At 43.2% G+C, this 14,613-nt stretch overlaps 3 protein-coding genes across 3 annotated transcripts in view; 1 reads left to right on the plus strand and 2 right to left on the minus strand.

Moving 5' to 3' along the window:
* The first annotated feature begins 1,042 nt into the window (after positions 1-1,042).
* On the plus strand, positions 1,043-4,069 carry nfkbiab (nuclear factor of kappa light polypeptide gene enhancer in B-cells inhibitor, alpha b). Its single transcript, XM_046364616.1, has 6 exons — positions 1,043-1,330; positions 2,146-2,251; positions 2,409-2,622; positions 2,818-2,906; positions 3,077-3,343; positions 3,582-4,069. Exons 1-6 carry the CDS (start codon positions 1,083-1,085, stop codon positions 3,624-3,626), a joined length of 969 nt encoding a protein of 322 aa, XP_046220572.1. The 5' UTR covers positions 1,043-1,082; the 3' UTR covers positions 3,627-4,069.
* Positions 4,070-6,461: 2,392 nt separating this feature from the next.
* Positions 6,462-8,884, minus strand: LOC124045315 (proteasome subunit alpha type-6-like). The gene is made up of 7 exons (XM_046364617.1): positions 8,704-8,884; positions 8,175-8,269; positions 7,994-8,075; positions 7,724-7,879; positions 7,032-7,210; positions 6,837-6,931; positions 6,462-6,672 (listed from the first exon to the last, which is right to left on the minus strand). Exons 1-7 carry the CDS (start codon positions 8,777-8,779, stop codon positions 6,615-6,617), a joined length of 741 nt encoding a protein of 246 aa, XP_046220573.1. The 5' UTR covers positions 8,780-8,884; the 3' UTR covers positions 6,462-6,614.
* A 202-nt stretch (positions 8,885-9,086) lies between these two features.
* LOC124046952 (protein only RNase P catalytic subunit) overlaps positions 9,087-14,613 on the minus strand; it is a 36,037-nt gene continuing 30,510 nt past the window's right edge. The window contains 5 exon segments of the mRNA XM_046367702.1: positions 9,087-9,218; positions 9,511-9,631; positions 9,633-9,671; positions 9,673-9,690; positions 9,887-10,032. Coding sequence (XP_046223658.1) covers positions 9,087-9,218; positions 9,511-9,631; positions 9,633-9,671; positions 9,673-9,690; positions 9,887-10,032 — 456 coding nt within the window.

Raw genomic sequence — 14,613 nt, forward strand, 5'->3', positions numbered from 1 at the left:
CAAGTGTCATGTCTGGAGGAAACCTGGCACCATCCCTACGGTGAAGCATGGTGGTGGCAGCATCATGCTGTGGGGATGTTTTTCAGCCTCAGGGACTGGGAGACTTGTCAGGTTTGAGGTAAAGATGAACAGAGCAAAGAACAGAGAGATCTTTAGAGAGAACCTGCACCAGATCACTCAGTACCTCAGACTGGGGGCGAAGGTTCACCTTCCGCAGGAGTGGCTTCGGGACAAGTCTATGGATGTCCTTGAGTGGCCCAGCCAGAGTCTGGACTGGAACCCGATCGAACATCTCTGGAGAGACCTGAAAATAGCTGTGCAGCGACACTTTCCATCCAACCTGACAGGGCTTGAGAGGATCTGCAGAGAGGAGGTGCTCCAACAAAGTACTGAGTAAAGGGTCTGAATACTTATGTGAATGGTATTTCAGTTTTTCTTTTTAATACATGCAAACATTTAAAAAAAACTGTTTTTGCTTTGTCATAATGGGGTATTGTGTGTAGATTTATGAGATTAAAAAAACAATAATCCATTTTAGAATAAGGACGTAACATAATAAAATGTGGAAAAAGTCAAGTGGTCTGAATACATTCTGGATGTACTGTAAGCAGACAGGAGTTTCCTAATTGTAATGCAGTTCTGTCTCATTAGGCCTATCGTTGTACAGAGGGATGAAATATTTGACATGCCTACTCAGCCAGTATATGATCTATTCTGCAAGTAGCCAACTACATGCACTATAATCAGGCAAAATTATATTTAGCTTACTTTTAATCAACTAAATGAGTGAATTGTCTTGATTTTATTTAGGCTATTATTTGCATTTATGTATGCACATTTCTCAAAACTTCAAATGCCCTCTGCAATGTTCTAACATAAACCTAATCAGTTTTTTTTAAGGGGGTTCGTTTCATGTTGGATGATAATAATGATAATAATGATCATGCAGAATTGAAATATGTGACAGTGCAATCCGCCTGGAAATCCCCCACCCTGTGTTGACTCCTCCCCCTCGGGCAACAATAATTTAATGCTGGTGTATGTAAAGTTCTGAATTACAACCAACACAGAAGCCAGTGTCAATGGACCTTCATAGAGCGAGAATCCTCAACCACATGGATTGTAACACTGATGGTCGACATTCTAAGGATGGGAAAGTTAAATCTTTCAATGAAGAGCGGCTGGACAGTGGCCTTGACTCTCTCAAAGATGAGGAATATAAAGTTGTCGCCTGTGAGCTCGAGCGTCTTCGTGTGGATTGTCTCCCACCGCAGAGAGACGAATGCGGCAATGAACCGTGGAAGGAACACATTTCAGAGGATGGAGACACGTACGTTGAGAAACTATAATACCATCTGTGGACATTCAATTTTTTCCATGTCAGAAGATAGTTACACCAAGTCTACTATAAATAATGCATTGTTATTGTTATGTTTAGGCTACATAGGTAACCTAACGGACAGCTCGTTGGGCAATTGGACTAAGGGTCCTGGTTGAAATACCCGAGCCGACAAAGTGGAAAATCAATCGATGTGCCCTTGAGCAAGGCACTTAACTATAATTAGCTTCAGGGGCGCCTTACTAATATGGCATACCCTGTAAAACAATACATTTCACTGCACCTATCCGGTGAATGTGACAATATAGAAAACAAATGTACGCTTATTTTTTGTAGTTGAGTAATTTTTGCGCAAATGTGGGTGTCTTCCAGCGTGCAACAGTTATTATTAGCATTTGCATGCAAAGCAGCCTCTAGTCTAAACAATGCACAAGGAAGGTATTGGGGGGGAGTTACAGTCAGAGTGATTATTATGGTCATTGTGGACTGTACGTAAACAAAAGGCTATCAGAACGGAATGTACTATGGCCGGGGGTCAAATGGGCGGCGCTCACACTCTGCCCCAGCCGGGAAAGTCCCAGGCCTCGTGCCAGAAACCACGCGCTGCAACGTACGCCAGTGCGTCAAGCCACCACTAGTAGAAATAGCTTAAGGGGGAAAAAGTGTGAAGTCTATGAAGTGCTGCCGTTAAAGTGCTGCTCATTAAACATTTTAAACCCCAACATGTCATATTCATGTTCATGTATTTTGTTTAGTAATCTGAGCAGTTAAATAATACATCCCTTTTCTTTTTTAAATCTATGCAGGCTTCTCCACCTTGCCATTATCCATGAAGCCAAGGACTGTGCAAGGAAGATGATAGAGCTGTCATGCAATGAGCCTTTCCTCAATCAATATAACCACAAGAGACAGGTAAATACAGCTAAAACCTGCACAAATGGATGCATAGGTAGAATACCAGGTGTATGTGTATGTACGAGAGAGTGAAGTATATGCGCACTTACAGTAACGTTTTTTTTGTGTGAGACCCATACTTCCAGTTCCTAACCAAATCCCTCCTCCCCCATAGACTCCTCTCCACCTGGCTGTGATCACAGAGCAGGCTGAGATAGTGGAGCGTCTCCTGAAGGCTGGCTGTGACCCCACGCTAGTTGACGACAGTGGGAACACAGCCCTTCACATCGCCTGCAGGAAGGGCTCTCTCACCTGCTTCAGTGTCCTCACCCAGACCCAGGGCTGCTCTACCCAGCTCCCAGCCATTATGGCCACGCCAAACTACAGTGGTAAGAAGGGTCTAGTCTATTTTCTGTTACTTGTTTCAGCTGGTAGGGAATCTGTGGCCATACTGAAACTAAGCAATTACTAAATAATGTTTAACAACTGCAGTAATTACAGTTACTACACAGGTATAAGGGCAGCTTAATGTAAAGTGTTATCCTTTTCTCTGACCATTGGTCTTCCTCTGCTCTCTGTTTCAGGTCAGAACTGTTTGCATCTGGTCTCTATCCATGGCTTCCTCTCACTAGTGGAGAGCCTTGTTGATCTCGGAGCTGACATCGATGCACAGGTATGCATGCAACAGCTTAGTCTTTCTTCAACCCTACCCTCACAAAAGTCCACTCACTTGACTATAATGTCACGCACATTTAATAAAAAGCATCCAGTATTTTCAGTATTTTCCATTTTCAGTATTTTCCGTTAACTTATTTGGTACTTGTCTGTCCCTTGGTGTTCCAGGAGCAGTGCAATGGCCGCAGCCCTCTCCACCTGGCTGTTGACCTACAGAACCTGGACTTGGTGCTGCTCCTGGTCAGTAAAGGGGCGAATGTCAACAGCCTGACCTATGGCGGTCACACGCCGTACCACTTGACCTACGGACGCCAGAACGCCTCCATCGAAAGGGAACTTTATGAGCTGACAGCTCAGGAGCTGAGAGAACTGCCAGACAGTGAGTCTGAGGACAGTGAGGAGGAGGAGGAGGAGGGACAGTCTGATGAAGAAGTGGTGAGTGTGACTTAAATCTGATGTGAGTTTATTTGGACTGTGAGTGTGTGACACATCGCTACTGTGTGTGACTGCTTATGTAGGGTATAGGGTTTTGTCATATAGTTGTGTAGTGATACTAAACTGTGAAAATGGTTCAGCATATCTAGCTGTGTCATGAGTGAACCCAGCAGATTAGACGTTTTAGATAGTCATGAGTGAACTTGGCTCTAATCCCCCTTCTCCTTTCCTTTCGCAGGTGACATGTTGGTATGATGATGTTCAATGGAATGGGTGCCATTAGAAAATAGACCACAGAACCTCCAAAGAACAGTAGTACAGGCAGAGACAGAAGCTCATCTGTGCACAGGCTTTAGCTTTGGTACAGTCGCATGCCGAAGTGGTGCCAACCTCAGAGGTAGAGGACGGCAGAAGACTGGTACAGCAGGGGTACAACAGACTGAGAAAGTGATGATGGACAGTGTGAACCACTGAGAAGATGCCAGATAAACAAAATGGATGCCAATAAATAAGTCTTTATGGCTCTGAAAGACTCATTATCACAGCATACATCCAACCAACGATGTAATAACACCTACATGTATTATATTGTAAATGGATGTGAATACAAAGATTTATATTTTTAAATGTGTAAAGTTTGACTATTGTAAATGATTTCCATTGTTTGTGGAAAGGTAAAGCAAGCCACACACTCCAGTAAATTAAAACAATACATATTTAACATTGCCTTGATTTCTGGTGTTTTTCCATCTGTTGGGGTCATACCTCTTTACGAGACTGAATCATGCAATTATTGTTAAATAAATTAGTGTTAAAGACTAACACACTATTATGCAGATAAAATGGCACATCACAAATGCCCGAACAGAATAAGGGACTCAAGTCCCAAGATGCTGGTCTTATCAGGCTTTTGAATGAGTTAAAGCCATATGATGAGCTGTACCATCTTTCCATAGACTTGTATAGGTAATTAGTATTGTTATTATAGCTGAGCACACTGGCATTTCCTGTAAGGGTGGGGCCAAGACTGGCAGCAGTGAACAATTTCCCCGGGTAGTCAGAGCTTCCCAGACAAGGAAGTCTCAGATGTTTAACGTGATTAAGGTCATGTGATGAGGGATATACAGTAACTTTGATTACCTGTGTGTGTGTGTGTGTGTGTGTGTACAAACAGTCTGGTAGAACTCCGAGACTATTGTTAGTGTGGTTATTGTCATGCGTATAAGTACAAGCTTAAAAGCTCATGGGAATCTACCACTGAGCTACTGATTTTCATACTACAAAGATGAGTCATTTTGCCTTATCGGTCTACTTTTCAGTGGTGCATTCTCAAAGAAACCTCTGCAGGTGAAGGCAAATGATTTAGTCATAGCATGCTCCCTCAAAGCCCGAAGTGATCAGGAAACACAAGAGGGACAGGCAGGCCATTCAGAAAAGAGTCCCGAGGGGGAATAAGAGAAGCTCATATGACTCGGCCTGACGAGGAGAAATGACAAAGCCTTCGGATGGAAAATCCAGACCGTCTTCATGAAGGGGAATATACAGTGCATTTGGAAATTATTCAGACCCCTTGACTTTTTCCACATTTTGTTTGATTAGACTTATTCTAAAATTGATTAAATATTTTTTTTTATTCATCAACCTACACATCAACCCCATGACAAAGCAAAAACACGCTTTTAGAATTTTTTCAAATATACAAAACCCCTGAAATATCACATTTACTTCAGTATTCAGACCCTTTACTCAGTACTTTGTTAAAGCACCTTTGGCAGCAATTACAGCCTTGAGTCTCCTTGGGTATGACGCTACAAGCTTGGCACACCTGTATTTGGGGAGTTTCTCCCATTCTTCTCTGCAGAACCTCTTCAAGCTTTGTCAGGTTGGATAGGGAGTGTCACTGCACAGCTATTTTCAGGTCTCTCCAGAGATAGTCGATCGGGTTCAAGTCTGGGCCACTCAATGACATTCAGAGACTTTGTCCCGAAGTCACTCCTGCATTGTCTTGGCTATGTGTTTAAGGTCATTGTCCAGTTGGAAGGTGAAGTCTGAGGTCCTGAACGCTCTGGAGCAGGTTTTCATCAAGGATTTCTCTGTACTTTGCTCTGTTCATCTTTCCCTCCATCCTGACTAGTCTCCCAGCCCTGAAAAACATCCCCACAGCATTATTCTGCCACCACCATGCTTCACCGTAGGGATGGTGCCAGGTTTCCTCCAGACATGACACTTGGTATTCAGGCCAATGAGTTTAATCTTTATTTCATCAGACCAGATAATATTGTTTCTCATGGTCTGAGGGTCCTTTAGGTGTCTTTTGGCACACTCCAAGGAGGCTGTCATGTGCCTTTTACTGAAGAGTGGCTTCCGTCTGACCACTCTACCATAAAGGCCTGATTGGTGGAGTGCGGCAGATAGTTCCCCTTCTGGAAGGTTCTCCCATCTCCAGAGGAACTCTGGAGCTCCACCAGAGTGACCATCGGGTTCTTGGTCACCTCCCTGACCAAGCCTCGGAGTTCTACGGACAATTCCTTCGACCTCGTGTCTTGGTTTTTGCTCTGACATGCACTGTCAACTGTGGGACCTTATATAGACAGGTGTGCCTCTTTCCAAATCATGCCCAATCAATTGAATTGACCACAGGTGGACTCCAATCAAGTTGTAGAAACATCAAGGGTGATGAATGGAAACAGGATGCATAAATGTGAACACTTACGTAAATGTCATCATTGAAGATGAGGTAATTCCATTTTAGGTGATTGCTAAAAAATCAGAGTTGTCTTTGATAAGACATTTGTGGATGTGAATATTAAGTTTATAATGCACACATGCTTACAACCACTTCAAGAATGCTGTACATCCAGCAGTCTAGAACAGGGAATAAGAGGATCTTCAATCTCATTGCTCAACTTTCAAATATTATTGTATTGCATCACTAATGTGCTGAGCTGTGTGGACAACTTATTTCAAAAGATCTGAATCCACTTGCCTTTGTTAATAAGTAAAATAAGACATTCAGGGATTTCTATAGCACACACACAATCATGGTGTCAAATAACAGTCAGCATAAGGCTTTGGATCTATGCAACATATCTGTATGGGGAAAGAAAACCTACCAGGATTTGAGTTTCTCGAAAACATTCTCTTTAATTGAACAGCGTAAATGTACAGCAAAAAAGAAGTCAGGGCTTTCGTTCTGAAGATCAGTGGTAGTGTTCTGTCATATTTCTAGTCTCCCCTTTAGACTGGAACACATGGAAACACTCGGAAACACTCAATCTCGCTCTGACAGGGACACAAGGTGGACATCGATCTCGGTCTCTGTCAGGATCCTGTAAATGGAGAGAGACAAATACTGATTCTGCCTGGGTCTTTGTACATAACCTATCTGTCCAAAAGTTTGAATTTCTATTTACACTCATGACTTCCTATGTTCTTTTCTGCACCAAGCTTCAAAAAGTTCCATCACTATTAAACAATTTCCATGGAGACTCACCTGAATTTAGGGTCTTCCGTTGTAATGACACCGATCTCTAGCTCGGAGGGCTTGAAGTCAATGGACAGTACCGTAGACAAACAAGTTATCGCAGTCTGTAAACAAAAGAGGATTAAACTCAAACTATTTCAAATCGGGACTATTTTGCCGATTTAAGTTTTATTATTCTACATGCCAAGGGGTAAAGTATTTTACCTCGATTGTTTGCGCAAAGGTCCAGTCCAGTTTCTTTTTGACCTTTTTCTCCAGGAAGGTGGTGGCCTCTGTCTGTTTGACCCCAGCAGCAGTGGCCTTGAAGCCACAGTAGTATCCTGCAGGGTCACACTTATACACCTGGGGACCACACTCCTCGTCCACACCAATCACTATCATGCCTGCAACAATGGATATTTTATTTTTATTTTTTATTAATTGAGACCAAAACTAAAAGCATCTTAGCTAAGAATGCAACTTTTTTACTCTGCATGTACCCCCCAAAATATATTTTTAAACATTTTAGTCATGTAGCAGATGCTCTTATCCAGAGTGACTTACAGTTAGTGCATTCATCTTAAGATAGCTAGATGAGAACCACATATCGCAGTCATAGTAAGTACATTTTTATTCAATAAATAAGTTATCAGCAATGCCAGTGCAAGTAGGAAAAGTGCAGTTTTTTAGGGGGAGGGGGATTAAGACAGATGTCTTATTTAAGATACTTTTTGAAAAGGTAGGGTTTCAGACGTTTTCATAAGATGGGCAGGGACTCTGCTTTCCTGACGTTTTTATTAGTGAGAAACAAGTCGTACGGTTAATTTTAAACCAGCGGGTTTGGTTCACCTCCAATAATTTGAAACCACTTATAGTCCAAGATTATTACTATTTTTAAACAGAATTGTAACACTTACAGCAACCCAGAGGTCTCATCTCAGCATTCTGTGTGTACACCTGAGAGATGTCAGCCATCCTCTTACACAGCATGTCCACTGGAATCTCATAGCCATACTTGTACTTCCAGTTGGCTGCTTCATAGCGAGCTCTCTGGACTTGAGACTTGCTGTCAGCTGAACACAAATTAATCGGTTATTATTTGTCATTATTACAGAAATGAATTAATACACTCCATGAAGTTCATCTTCAGTCTGTATTGGATATTTCAACCTTAAAATATTTCCCACCCATCATTCCAGACATGACACAGCCAATGTTTTCTGTGATTTTGAATAGGTGTGTGACTGTGGAGGCATCAAGAAGCTTGTCCTGTGGGAGAGATTGAAGAGCACATCTCATTACTGCCTGTAACATCGCATAGGCATATTGATAACAGAGCAATGAATAAGTCATGAAGGGTGTTCTTACTGGAACTTTCTTCTGTGTGACGACAACTGCACAGTCTTGTCCTCGGATAGCTAATGAGGTAAGGCCACCTTGATTGATAGCCTTGAATGCATATTCTGGGGAAATACACAACAGGAAAACATTATGCATCACTCCAGACTGTTGTTTATGGAAGAGATAACAGATTCAAAGAGGCAACTTCTGTCAAATAACGTTACACGAGTAGTTCTTAAGTTAGCAAATTTCAAGCGCTGCAGGAACTGTTGACAGATTTGAATTAGACGTTAGCTAAGATAGCTAGTTAGCCAGCTAAGTGCTACTAGTTAGCAAGCATAATCAATGTCTTACGCGTTAGGATCTGAAAATGTTAACATACATTATCCGTTCACTGACAGAATCAAACAGCTAGCTAGAGATAATATGCCTAACTTAAGTAACATGTTCCTTAACATTACTAGCTAGCTAAATTACTATCTTACGTTAGTTTGCTACCGGTGATGACTACGCAAGTTAGTATTTTTTCTTGTCTTCATAACGATCCCATACTAACCGACTTGGTAGAGTCTGCCCTCTGGAGAGAATATGGTAATATGTCGGTCAAATCCTGCACTCGACCCTCGGGACATTGTGTTGGTAAACAAGCAAATATGTATAAAAGTTGAAACTGAAAATAGAACAGCTCAGGGAAAAACGATGCACGGCAATGACCCCCGGAAGTAGTTCTCGGGAACAGTAGATTCATGTTCGGGTCAGGCGAAGAAGGGGCGTAGTTTACTCACACTGGTTTGATGAATTCATATATATATATATATATATATATATAAAATCTAGGACTCAAAGTGATTGAGTCTTTTATTATTTTTTCACGTTTTATCGTTTCATTAAGGAACACTGTATTTTACAGTTTGTGAAGATCAAACAGAAGCAGGTGCCTTATTCTGCCCTGGTGAGACAAAGACACTTCTGGGGAACTAAATAAGTATATCTCTCTGCCCCATTCTCATCATAGTGGATGTGACAGGAGCCTCCATTTGTCTGGACAATGGTGTCATAACTTGATATCCTCTGAAAAAAAAGTAACAGAACACCACAAGAATTATAATAACCTCAAACACACACATGCCATGCATTTATTTCTTTGGGGCTCCGAGTGGCACAGCAGTCTAAGGCACTGCATCTCAGTGCTAGAGACATAACTACAGACACCCTGGTTCAAATCCTGGCTGTATCCCTGTGCGATAGGGCGGTGCATAACGTTCATTTTAGGTCCCCATATAGACAACATGCATTTATGCATTGTTTGTAATAAATAAATAAGCAAGCTCCATCTCCCTTTTACTTTCACCTGGAATCATACACTCTTTCCCAGAGTGTAACTGCTCAGCACCAGATAGTGCCCTCTCTGCCACTTGAAGAAGAGGCGTTGAGGTGCACCATCGGGCAGGCAGGCCTTGTGGTCCCGCATCAGGTCCCAGCTCAAAGTTACAGTGGTCCCCAGAGTGCAGTGTGGCATACATACAAAGGGTCATCCTCAGAACTGTCAAACAACCAGAGGTGTCAAGATCCAAACAAACCCAAAGAATACACAATGTATTGCACACAAATACACAGAGTGGACAAAACATTAAGAACACCTTTTTAACACTGTGTTGCCTAATATGATCCTCCAGAAAGCTTTGGTTTGTAAAGACATAGGACTGAGTTTGTAAGACAGAGTATACAGCTGAACTCACATGTCAGTGAAGAAGCAGTGGGCATTCTGCTGGACCAGGCTCATGGCATATCTGTCCCAGCTGCGTGAGGGCCATTGTATGTGCTTCCTCCACAGGACCAGAATGACCAGGCCCTGTCGCTCCAGCTCTGACACCACCACCTGGAGCTGCATGTAAACACAAAGACATTTAGCCATCATCACTTATGTCACACCACAGTCATTTTAATTAGGCACCAAACAGAACACAATGTATTTAAAAGGACTACTCAGAAGATCAACAAAGGTTAGCCAATATAATGCATTGCATTTAGGGTGAACATTCTGTCAATGTAAGATTTTTATGAATGAAAGAACAATGCATTTTCCCATTGGGATGAATACTCAGTCAGTCATGTGTTACCTTCATTCACTTTCTCTGTAGGGAATTTCCCTGGTTGAGTCTGAGACAATTGACATATATATATATATATATTTTTTACCTTTATTTAACTATGCAGGTCAGTTAAGAACAAATTCTTATTTACGATGACGGCCTACATCAGCTATAGATAAATTAATTATCTCAATGCTTAACCATTGGTTTGGCTTTTTTTGGTATTAACTATTGGTTTACTCAGGTAGGGTTGCAAAAATCCAGTAACTTTCCCAAATTTCCCTGGTTTTCCAGAAAACCCGATTGGAGTTCCTGGACAACCCTACTCAGAGGTGATGATGATGGGAGTTCTTTTCTACAGGATATTGCATATTTTCCACTTTTGACAAAAAAAAAGGGAAATTAAAAAGCTGATTGCAATCTTTATATTACTTTGCTATCAATTTGCACCTGTTTGACTGAGATAATTACATTTTTTTTGTCTCATTCATCTCATCTCCTCTGCAACTTTTTCTAGATTCCTTGCTGCAAATGAGAATTGCTGCAAATGAGAATATGTTCAGTCAACATACCTGGTGAAATAAGGGTTAAATAAAGAGGACCTGTGCAAACACCATGTCATTATTTAGCACTTTTTAAAAAGATCACACCTAGGGCTGTGGCAGTCATGAAATTTTGTCCGCTGGTTATTGTCATGCAAAAGTGAATTAACATAAACATGTTTAGCATCTCTAGGCCTCCACACATACAATCGGCATACAAGTGTAAGGTTCTGCTTTTCTTTTCTTAGTCAACCTTGTGTTCTTTGTGTTCTGGAACGTAGTTCTGTCTTTCATTTTTGTTCATTGATTTCACCTGTGTTCGTTTCTCACCTGGTCTCATCAGCTCCCTAATTAGTTCAGTTCTATATGTTTGAACGGTTTTGAGGTATTGTTTGTTTTTGACTGCCAACCTGTGTATGACCATTGCCTGCGACCACGTTCCTGCCTGCCGTGAAGGCTTAATGAACATCTGCCGTGCTCTGTGTGTGAATCTACACCTTTTTCTCCCTGAGTATTCATTACGACAAGCTGGTGATGCACGCCTTTGGAACATCTACATTTAAGTTGAATAAATCAATTGAATATACACCATGACAATAAATCCATTATTTATTTTAGGCAGGTCTAAAGAAACATGACATGAATAAAATGTATTTCAGAAGAACAGAATATGTTTTGGCCTACTGTATGTTGTCTGGCCATACGTCATGGCATAGGCTGAAGGCTTGTACATTTAACAATCAGTGGAGGATCCTCATAAGAGGAAAGGGAGGACCATCCTCTTCAGTGAATTTCCTAAAAAATAAAAATATTCAAGAATTTAAAGTTATAATTGTTATACTGAACTAAAATATAAACTCAACATGTAAAGTGTTGGTCCTATTTTGAGCTGAAATAAGAAATCCCTGAAATTATGCATACACACAAAAAGCTAATTTCTCTCATTTTGAGCACAAATTTCTTTACATTCCTGTTAGTGACATATCAATAAGCTGTTAGCATGCTGACTGTCCACCAGAACTGTTGCCAGATAATTTAATGTTAATTCCTCTAATATAAGCCACCTCCAATGTTGTTTTCGATAATTTGGCAGTAGGTCCAACATGCCTCACAACCGCAGACCACGTGTAACCATGCCAGCCCAGGACCTTCACATACGGCTTCTTCACATTTGCGATTGTCTGAGACCAGCCACCCAAACAACTGATGAAACTAAGGAGTATTTCTGTCCTTAATGAAGCATTTTTGAGGGGAAAAACAAATTCAGGGTCTGGCTCCCCAGTGAGTAGGTAGGCATATGCCTTCCCAGGCAACACCCATGTTTGCGCCCCTGCCCAGTCATGTGAAATTAGGGCCTCATGAATTTATTTAAATTGACTGATTTCCTTATATCAAATCAAATCAAAGTTTATTTGTCATGTGCACCGAATACAACAGGTAAGGTGTTTCACCTTACAGTGAAATGCTCACTTACAGGCCCTAACCAACAGTGGAATTTTAAAGTAAAAAATAGGTATTAGGTGAACAATAGATTAGTAAAGAAATAAAAAACAACAGTAAAAAGGCTATAACAGCAGCGAGGCTATAACAGTAGCGAGGCTATATACAGTAGCGAGGCTACTGCATATAGGGCTCCGGGCAGCCGGGCAGCCGGGCAGCCGAGCGGAAATGGAGGAAAACTCGCCTCCCTGCGGACCTGGCATCCTTTCACTCCCTCCTCTCTACATTTTCCTCCTCTGTCTCTGCTGCTAAAGCCACTTTCTACCACTCTAAATTCCAAGCATCTGCCTCTAACCCTAGGAAGCTCTTTGCCACCTTCTCCTCCCTCCTGAATCCCCCCCCCCCTCCTCCCTCTCTGCAGATGACTTCATCAACCATTTTGAAAAGAAGGTCGACGACATCCGATCCTCGTTTGCTAAGTCAAACGACACCGCTGGTTCTGCTCACACTGCCCTACCCTGTGCTCTGACCTCTTTCTCCCCTCTCTCTCCAGATGAAATCTCGCGTCTTGTGACGGCCGGCCGCCCAACAACCTGCCCGCTTGACCCTATCCCCTCCTCTCTTCTCCAGACCATTTCCGGTGACCTTCTCCCCTACCTCACCTCGCTCATCAATTCATCCCTGACCGCTGGCTACGTCCCTTCCGTCTTCAAGAGAGCGAGAGTTGCACCCCTTCTGAAAAAACCTACACTCGATCCCTCCGATGTCAACAACTACAGACCAGTATCCCTTCTTTCTTTTCTCTCCAAAACTCTTGAACGTGCCGTCCTTGGCCAGCTCTCCCGCTATCTCTCTCAGAATGACCTTCTTGATCCAAATCAGTCAGGTTTCAAGACTAGTCATTCAACTGAGACTGCTCTTCTCTGTATCACGGAGGCGCTCCGCACTGCTAAAGCTAACTCTCTCTCCTCTGCTCTCATCCTTCTAGACCTATCGGCTGCCTTCGATACTGTGAACCATCAGATCCTCCTCTCCACCCTCTCCGAGTTGGGCATCTCCGGCGCGGCCCACGCTTGGATTGCGTCCTACCTGACAGGTCGCTCCTACCAGGTGGCGTGGCGAGAATCTGTCTCCTCACCACGCGCTCTCACCACTGGTGTCCCCCAGGGCTCTGTTCTAGGCCCTCTCCTATTCTCCCTATACACCAAGTCACTTGGCTCTGTCATAACCTCACATGGTCTCTCCTATCATTGCTATGCAGACGACACACAATTAATCTTCTCCTTTCCCCCTTCTGATGACCAGGTGGCGAATCGCATCTCTGCATGTCTGGCAGACATATCAGTGTGGATGACGGATCACCACCTCAAGCTGAACCTCGGCAAAACGGAGCTGCTCTTCCTCCCGGGGAAGGACTGCCCGTTCCATGATCTCGCCATCAAGGTTGACAACTCCATTGTGTCCTCCTCCCAGAGCGCTAAGAACCTTGGCGTGATCCTGGACAACACCCTGTCGTTCTCAACTAACATCACGGCGGTGGCCCGTTCCTGTAGGTTCATGCTCTACAACATCCGCAGAGTACGACCCTGCCTCACACAGGAAGCGGCGCAGGTCCTAATCCAGGCACTTGTCATCTCCCGTCTGGATTACTGCAACTCGCTGTTGGCTGGGCTCCCTGCCTGTGCCATTAAACCCCTACAACTCATCCAGAACGCTGCAGCCCGTCTGGTGTTCAACCTTCCCAAGTTCTCTCACGTCACCCCGCTCCTCCGCTCTCTCCACTGGCTTCCAGTTGAAGCTCGCATCCGCTACAAGACCATGGTGCTTGCCTACGGAGCTGTGAGGGGAACGGCACCTCAGTACCTCCAGGCTCTGATCAGGCCCTACACCCAAACAAGGGCACTGCGTTCATCCACCTCTGGCCTGCTCCCCTCCCTACCACTGAGGAAGTACAGTTCCCGCTCAGCCCAGTCAAAACTGTTCGCTGCTCTGGCCCCCAATGGTGGAACAAACTCCCTCACGACGCCAGGACAGCGGAGTCAATCACCACCTTCCGGACACACCTGAAACCCCACCTCTTTAAGGAATACCTAGGATAGGATAAAGTAATCCTTCACACCCCCCCCCCTCTTAAAAGATTTAGATGCACCATTGTAAAGTGGCTGTTCCACTGGATGTCATAAGGTGAATGCACCAATTTGTAAGTCGCTCTGGATAAGAGCGTCTGCTAAATGACTTAAATGTAAATGTAAATATATACAGGCACCGGTTAGTCTGGCTAATTGATGTAGTATGTACATGTAAGTATGGTTAAAGTGACTATGCATATATGATAAACAGAGAGTAGCAGTAGCGTAAAAGAGGGTTTGGGGGGTGGTGGGTGGTGGGACA

The sequence above is a fragment of the Oncorhynchus gorbuscha genome, linkage group LG10, assembly GCF_021184085.1.
Source record: "Oncorhynchus gorbuscha isolate QuinsamMale2020 ecotype Even-year linkage group LG10, OgorEven_v1.0, whole genome shotgun sequence".
NCBI classification, from domain to species: Eukaryota; Metazoa; Chordata; class Actinopteri; order Salmoniformes; family Salmonidae; genus Oncorhynchus; species Oncorhynchus gorbuscha.